Source organism: Harpia harpyja, chromosome 13 (genome assembly GCF_026419915.1).
Source record: "Harpia harpyja isolate bHarHar1 chromosome 13, bHarHar1 primary haplotype, whole genome shotgun sequence".
Taxonomy (NCBI): domain Eukaryota; kingdom Metazoa; phylum Chordata; class Aves; order Accipitriformes; family Accipitridae; genus Harpia; species Harpia harpyja.
The window spans coordinates 31,543,836-31,552,417 of NC_068952.1; the positions used below are offsets into that span (position 1 = coordinate 31,543,836).

Below are 8,582 nucleotides of genomic sequence, written 5' to 3' on the forward strand. Positions count from 1 at the left end.
TGTGGCTGGCCTCAGTCTTGGCAATTTAATCATGAGAATCTATTAATGATGGAATGATTTACTAAGAGGCCCATGGCTCTGCGAAAAGAAAGATATAGTACAGTGTTCAGTTATTGCTGACGTTGTTGAGAAACAGGAGCGATAGTTTCCAAAGGATACTTAAAAGGAAGAAGTTAGCACCAAATGCCTCCCTCGCACAAAGGTGCCTGATTTGTGTAGTCTTTATTTGAACATTGTACCATTAGAATCATGCCTAACCATTAATAAATTAAATAAATAGCATTTTGGCTGCCTGGTAGAGAATCTGGTATTTCCTGGCTTCCCACATCTGTTGCTAAAGCCAAGTTTTAGCTCTTTGAAAAGTTATTGCCTGGCTTGTCTTCAAGGAACACTTTTTGTGTCCCATCTTAAATGCTGAGAACTGACCATGTACACTGTGTTCTTACATTAATATACATATGGCTGGTTTATACAGATGCTTTTTTGACTAGGTCTAATATGAAAGCAAGCGGGGACTAGAAAACTTTTTGGTAACAGGGAATCCCACAATCAGCTGAATAGCTGATCCCAAAGGAGAGCTCTCGTGTCTCTGAAGTTTGCAGGATGGCAACTGTAAAAGAGTGATGCAGGTGGTCAAATGTGACCGTGTATGTAGCGTGCCACAGAACCATACTTGATTTAACCTAGCCTAGAATTCCTGTCTTTTGCTGGTAGTTGAAGAGAAACCATTTTCCAAGGCAAACTTTTCAGCTGTTCATTAAATTCAGCTAAACAGGTAGGCTCTCAAGTTCCATGGTAAGACAGGTTTTGCAGATTATTTTTTTTTAAACTATTGGCTGTGGCTTTTTTCTGAACCCCTCCCAGGAAGGCCTAGTGAGGAGGAGATGATTGTGTGACATATCTGTATCAGAGAGTCGAATGCTTCCAGGAATGCTGATAATGTCAAGTGCTTTGTAAGTGTTGCGTGCTAAAACAAACAAATGGGTCTCACACCCACTGATTTTCTGAGCAGCTAACATAAAGTATCACAGCGACCTTCCAGTTACAACCCTCTCTCTTTCTGTCCACCTGCAACCCTGAAGTAGGCTGACCCTCAAAACTGGCATTCCTAGTCAGAAGCTGCATCCTGAGCTTCGAAACTGAAGTCACGCCTTTGAAACCCAGAGGAAATGGTGAGGCAGTCACTCAGCACAGATGGGCGCTACCGTTACCTCCTGCCCTGTCTTCCAGACCATAGCACCCACTTCTGCGTCGGGCCACTTCTCCAGAAGTGATGCACTTGCATTCTGAGGTCAAATCCAATACTCCAATTCCCAGAGAAGTGCCCTAACCACAAAACTATAGGCTATTTTGGGGGTTACACTGCTGCCTGTCCTGCTCTGGAGCTGGATTGCTTTCAAGAACGTGTGAGTTATAGGGCCAGAAGGTTGGTACGCAAGAGGGATCGTGTCTTGGGAGATATTTCATGTTACACAGTAATTGGATACAAACAAGAACTAAAGCTAAGGGCAGACACGGTGATCCTGGGTCTTCCCTTCCTAGCTGAGTGCCCTGACCTCTCTGGATTAGAGAGCTGGATCTTGGTGTTCTTGCCTCCTTGGCCAAGGATTTTTTACGCTCCTGAGTATCTGATAGCCCAGCTCCAGCATGACAGGTTTGATGAGTTTATGAACTCATACTTGATGCTGATTTCCTTATCTCAAAGAATTACAAATTTAGCATGCAAAATGTAAATGCAGCTAGGCCTCGTTTGGTGTATAGTCTAAGGTTAAGTGGTTTTCTGCACCAGCTCACGCACTGGAAAAAAGGGATGGGGGTAACTGGCAGCAGCTGGCAAGGATGCTGGAAGAAGCTGAAGACTGTCACAGGGGAGCTGCCACCGGCTTGACCGTGGGGAGTCCCCCAGCGCAGCGGGAACAGTGGGCCCAGGCTGGCATTTGTGCAAGTTTGAGAGGCGCTGGTCTTTCGAGGCAGTTCTCCCTTGCCTGGTCTCAGCCACATGCTGTTCAGTTCTGTGCCATCTAAGTAGGACAGAACTGCCCTGTGCTTGCCAGAAGCCAGATTCTTCTCCAGTACGTTTTGTGTTTCTTCTCATCCCGCTCTGTCTGCAGACAGACAGCATTCACCACGTTGCTTTGCATTCAAACCGAGCTTACCAAAGTGTTCTGTTTCTCTGAGAATACTGAGGTTTCTCTTCTCTTTGCATGTGAGCACTGAAAATATATGTAGTCCTTGGCATGTTGCTGGCACCAGGTGACCTTGTTTGCACCCTTACTTGCTTGAATAGGGGGTTTGTGTGCCAGGGCTTAGAAAGGGGTGATTTGCAGGCTAGTAAGGGGCAACCCTGTGATTAGAAATTCCACAATCTGACAGGATGCACATTTGACCTGCTAGTGTAAAATAGATTATTATTCTATTATGTAAACATTTTAAGGTACAGGTTTGATAAGGATCAATGACAGAAATAGGTGGTGCGTTCCTACCTGTCTGTAGAAGTACTTGCTAGCATGTACTGTAGCTTGTGGTTTATAACCTTACAATAGTGGCTTTGATTAAGAATGCTTTATTAGTTATAAACATAGACTTACTGAATAAATCCTACTTACTCTGTTGTTCTCCATGCCTACATAAAACTATTTCAGTAATTAGAAAGCTACTATAATATTTCTCTATATTGTAGACTTTGAGTTGTTAGCTCTGTCAGCTTTCCTGAATTCCTACATAGGATTTCTGCTTGACCCCATCCTTGACATGAAAGGGAAGCTGTTTCAACTTGCATTTTGTGATCAGAAGTGTGTGGGTGTGGTAAGACAGGGTTTCCAAAGAAAAGAGGAAGGGGTGGCAGAAAGAGTGCGTCTCTCCTTCTGATGTGCCTCTGGACCTGTGCTATCCTCTTCCTTGCCAGGATCAGAGAAATGAGACTGGAGAGGCGATATCCCAGCTGAAAAGGACCAAACTCCCTCCCTGAAGGACAGTAGAGTTACTGCTCTGTGGGCTTGCGTTTCAGGAGAAGAGTACGCCCGAGGAGTGTTGGCATAAGGCATCTTGTGGAGAGCTCACCTCTGTCTTTTTCTAGAAGATATAGGCTTGTAACTCCTGGGGTTTTTCCTTCCCTTTCTATATAAAACACAAAGCAGCAGGGATCAGTTGTTTTATCTACTACTGAAATGCTGCCTTCAGTGCAGAATAACATGAGAACAGTTTGAAAGGAAGCGTGGAACACTATATTCAACTGAAACTAATTACCTGATTAGGTTTTGGCCTGGCTGTGTGGGTTGACATCCAATGGTCTTGGCGACAATACCTGTGAGCAAAGCCAAGTCTAGTCTTGCTTCATTTAAAGACTCTGGACAAAACTTCTGGACTTGTGTGCTGAATGCTAAGCAGTGTGAAAATAGGCCACTGATTTAAAGTACCCATGGCTACAATGGGTGTCAGTGGGTAGCTAGCGTGGTTGCAGATGAATGAGCTTAGTTGTGTTTTAGAAATACTGGTTTCCATTTAAAGGTGGTTCTGTTTCAAGCACACAATCTGGTGAAATTTAACTCTGCATCAGAACATCTTCTGCTCACAGCTGTAGGATTAGCACTTTCCTTTCCTTCATCACTTCAAACTTCTCCCCTTACAAATTTAGTCAAGTCTGACACTGTGGTCTCATAAACTTAGAAAATCACCTAAAGGGATGTTATCTCACCTAGTCTGCTACAGTAGTTCCTTCTCTTTATCTCCACAGGGGTTAAATACGTTAGGTCTGCTTTGTTAGATGAGAAGTATTTGTTACTGCTGTTGTCATCTTCTCTTGCAGGTTTGCTGCAAACACTTTTTTGATCTGTTGGTGTCTATCTTTGGAAAATGGCATGTTTTCACATTAGGAATACCTATGCGACATCTCAAGTGTCTGTCTATAGTGTTAGACATATGTATATTTACTGGTGAGATGGTATTTTTTTATCTTGGCATCACTCTAAAGGAAAAAAAAATCATTACTTGGAAGGATTTGAAGCTTTACTGGGAAGAGAGGAATGAATCTTTCCTCTGTATGCTATTACAAAAATACAGACCTTTAAGAACAAAGGTAAGCAGAGCACTTTTAGAAAGACTTGAAGTATCCTTACCTCCTAACGGGAAGCTTCTGGGCTGCACTCACTTCTGGCACCCTAGAGACCCTCCGTTCTCCCTTCCCAGGGAGAACGACATAAAATGAACTGTCAAATGAGTTGTGGCAGTTCACTGGTGAGCATTGGCTTTATGAGGAAATTTAGTACGTCTATTCTGATATCCTGGAAGCACATCGAGACACATTACTAAAATGAATTGGACAAGTGGTTGATAAAGATCCAAGAGTTGGTAAGAGATGCTCCACAGAACAAGAAATCGTAATAGAGAACCATAGGAAAAAATATTTCTGCCAACTGGCTGACTATTTTAACTTAGCAACTGGCTTATGCTCTACCCTATTCCTTAACATCTAAAATAAATATTGAATTCTCTCCTGTTTACAAACCTTCTTAAACCATTTGCCTAAGAGGCGTTGCAGTAATGAAGTCCTCAAAATTGTGTTTAAGCATTTCCTCTTACTGGAAGAATAAATCCATCAAGTTTTCGGCCTCCCACGAAGACAACAAATGCGAGCCTGTAAATGCCATAAAAGCCCCAAGAAACTTCAGAAGCAATTTAAAATAATAAAAATATGCTTTTGGACACCTCTCGCTACTTCTGTGTGGAACGAGGCTGGGCAGGGACTCGGGGGCTGGAGAGGCAGACGGGACTTCACCTTGTGTAACCTGGTATGCCCTTCCCCTCGCCCCGCCGTCCCCAAATCAGCTGTCACAGTATTGGCAGGAGTCTCCTGAGCCTTCGCTAGCCAGGGGTTTGCCCAGCTGTTTGGCCCAGGATTTCACAGAGAAGGAGGAGACCTTTCTGGCTGAAGCTTCTGTAAAATCACTGCTTCAGCAATCAAAGCAGCATTGTCCCTATGGGGGAAAAAAGAGTAGTTGGAGAGCTTGGCGGCGGCAGGGGGGAAGCGATGTGACTTAACACGGGGCCTGGCCTCTTCATGATAAATAATCACCCTAGAGTAGAGCTAATCTCCTAGGAAAAGTGGTGGGATTACAAAGGCGGTAAGATCTCCACTTCTTCTAAAAGCAGGCGTAAAGTTCAACTCCATTACAATTCTGTGGTTTGAAAACGTGTCTCTCCTAACAGCTACTTGTGTTGCCGTTGCAGGATGATTTGGAAATTTGCCTTGTCCGTTTTTCTGATGGCAGCGCTGGTTCAAGTAACAGACACCAGGAAAAACCGTCCTGCAGGCGCCATTCCCTCCCCTTATAAAGACAGCAGCAGCAACCACTCGGAGCGGAGGCAGCAGCTGAATAAGGAGGTGCTGGCCTCCAGCCAGGAGGCCCTCGTGGTCACCGAAAGGAAGTACCTCAAGAGCGACTGGTGCAAGACGCAGCCCCTGCGGCAGACTGTCAGCGAGGAGGGCTGCATAAGCCGCACCATCATCAACCGCTTCTGCTATGGGCAGTGCAACTCCTTCTACATACCACGGCACGTGAAAAAAGAGGAGGAGTCCTTCCAGTCCTGTGCTTTCTGCAAGCCACACAAGGTCACCTCTTCGACCGTGCAGCTGGAGTGCCCGGAGCTGGACCCACCTTTCCGACTCAAGAAAATTCAGAAGGTCAAGCAGTGCCGGTGCATGTCTGTGAATCTTAACAACTCAGGCAAACTGTGAGAGCGGGCATGTAGCTACTGCTTGGTGTTGCCCGCATCAGATTTACTGCTGCCTCTCCTCTCCCACTGAGCAGACTGTGCATTTTGTTGGTTTGTTTCTTCTTTTCCTTTTTTTTGTGTTTTGTTTTCTTTCAGGAGGCATCTCTTCAGCAAGGAAAGGCTCCTTGTGACTTGCCTACTGGAATAACGCTTTTTAATGAGCTGTGTTAGGCACTTCACCACAAAGTTTCAGTGTATATTTCCAATGTCACCGGGTGGTTGAATCTTCTGGAGTGGAGCAGGCTCCCAGAAGTTGGGATTGATCATCAAAGTGACCAGTTGGCTGAATCCAGCATTAAATGTTTCCACTGTGTGGAGTAAAGCCCTCTGCCCTACACTCCAGTCCCCTCCACAAGACGAGAACGCCTTCCCCGTGCTTTGGTCCGGAGCTTGCCGCTCCCACTTGGAAGTGCTGGGGCACTGCCCAGGACTGGGGGACGCAGATGAGGGAGACTAACGAGGAGTAACGTGCGAAAAGCAAGTGAGACTCTCTGATGAGGCTCATCTCCTTAAGACAACTTTAATTGTGCAATGACAAACGGCTCTGGGCTTGTTGTCTGAACAGCAGATAAGAAGCAAGGGGGAGAGGGCGAGGCGCTGGGTCAGCCACCATGACCACAGAGCAGACTGAGGGTGGGTTCTGATGCTGTTGTGGTTAGAGTATATCGAACATGTGGTCTCTGCAGCAGTGTTTATTTTGTAACCTAGCTATAGTAAACAGCTGTTTAAAGTATTACAGACCTAGCCATGTATATTTTGCTTGTGGCAGAATATGCCAGAGATTGAAAGATGTTGAGTAAGAGACTCGGTTGCTAGGTCAGCTGCCTGGCTTAAAATGGACGTGGTTTAACTAGGCTTTCGGTAGGTTTTTGTGTGTTAGATATGTGTGTGTTTCTTACTCCCAAAAGAACAACATCCATTTATGACCTTATATTTATGCCTGCTCAGACCGGGGAAGGTGGGAGGGTAGTGGGAGAGGAGCTGAGAACACTTAAGGGAACGATGTTTCTCATAAGGTATAAAAGCACTGTCGCACAAAGGACAAAATTTGGTCATTGCTGGACTGAATACAAAAGCTACATCAGTGTCATCAGGTTTTGGGAGTGGTGTCTCTCCCATGATTGGAAACCATGTTAATGTATTAGTGTTAAAGGACAAACCCATCAGTCAGTGCCGCTGGAATGGGTCACAGCTGTAGGAGCAGGGAGAGTGAGTTGTAATTGCTACAGTACTGGTGGTCCACTCAGTTTTTGAGTCCTACATAATCAGTGTTGGTGAACACTTGCAGTTCCATACTACAGTGTCATTCAGCTGATGGAGTTTAGCATGTCCTGTATACCCCATTTGTTACAGTTCTGATCTCTATTAGTCCCAGCTGCATCCAAACCCTACATCTCAAAACAAACCAGCCCCTTCCCCCAAACCAAAGCCCATGCGTGCTCAATTGCCCGAAGCTTACAAATTAAAAATGACACGCCGACTCCCTGATGCATGTCTCACAGTTCAGCATCTGCATCTAGTGAAACCAGCTTGCCGTGGGAGCCCTTTCCCACCAGCCTCTTCCCATGCAGCCACTTCAAGGGGTTAATGCGGTTAGCACTTTCGCCAGCCAGGGCTGCAGTGCCACAGGTCTCTATTATGTGAGACAGGCTGCTCTAAGAGGCTTTCAGGACTGAGCTCCACGAGAGCTCACCAAGCGGTTTACGGGGATTGGCACAGGCAGGATGAGGTTGGTCAGGTCTGTTAGCCCCATTACGTGAACGGCCGTGGCTTTTCTGCTGTGATCTTTCAGCATGTCAGAAGCGCACAGGGAGACTCCTCGCACAGGGATTGCTTTAGAGGCTGTCGCTGCTGTGCTGCCAGCGTCGTGCCAGCCACCGAATGGGCACCATTCGGTCTAGGCTGGAGAGGGTTGGGGTGGGGGGGTGGGGGGAGAAGGTGGCAATAGCTGTAGTCTATTAAGACTCCAGGGATCTCAGTCTCCGCTTGAAAGAAATGAACTGAAAGTCAGGCATTTTGGACTAGAGAGAGGAAAGTACCCTAGTAACTTCAGTTAGGAAAAATGTGCAAGAATCTTTATCTTTAAGCTATGCCCTGCCTGGGTTTTTCATCAGTTTGCAATATGAATATGCTGCAGCTTAAAGCTCCTTCTAGGAGCTGTGTTTATGTAAAAACTGAGTTGAGCTTGTAATGGTTAAAACTGTATTTAATTCTTGTTTTATAAAAGAAAACAAAAAATGAAGAAATGCTTTAAGTATAATGTAATTATTTTATAGGTCTACTATTAAATTATAGATTAAATAATAAAGCTCCTCTAGGGTTATATGGCATCCAGGTGTACGGGCTTTGCTTCAACACCTTGTGTCCAACTGCTTTCTAATCAGTATATTCTCTGGCTTCCTTTTGATCCTACCAGATACGGGTAAAGGATGGCTCACCCTGACAGCTTGGGAAAACCTAGCTACTTCTTCACTTGTCGTCGTTCCCCCCACCCCCCTCAAAACTACCTACAAGGCAAGAGGGAAAAAAAATGGCACTAATCCTAGATTCTGGAGTTGATTCTGCATGCACAAATTCTGGATTTTTGGTTGCCTGGCAAGCAGACAACCAAAGCTCCACCACTCGCTGAACTGCTGGCATCATTTGTGGTAAGAGAAGTAACTATTACCCTGACCTAAGTGGTTTTGCTTAAAATATAGCTAGATCCTTATGTAACAGGCACCAAACTACTCATAGGGGAAAAAAAAAAAAAAGTACCACCTCTGAAGATGTAGGTGAGCTTTAATGGTTGCTATCAGCTCTTGAGTGAG

General features: G+C 45.2%; 1 protein-coding gene across 2 annotated transcripts in view; it reads left to right on the top strand.

The window, feature by feature from the left end:
• Positions 1–8,102, top strand: part of GREM2 (gremlin 2, DAN family BMP antagonist) — a 40,714-nt gene extending 32,612 nt beyond the window's left edge. For both annotated transcript variants that reach the window (XM_052806337.1, XM_052806338.1), the window contains exon 2: positions 5,227–8,102. In XM_052806337.1, the coding sequence (XP_052662297.1) occupies positions 5,227–5,734 (508 nt within the window). In that variant the 3' untranslated portion in view covers positions 5,735–8,102. The remainder of the gene's footprint in view (positions 1–5,226) is intronic.
• The last annotated feature ends 480 nt before the right edge of the window (positions 8,103–8,582 follow it).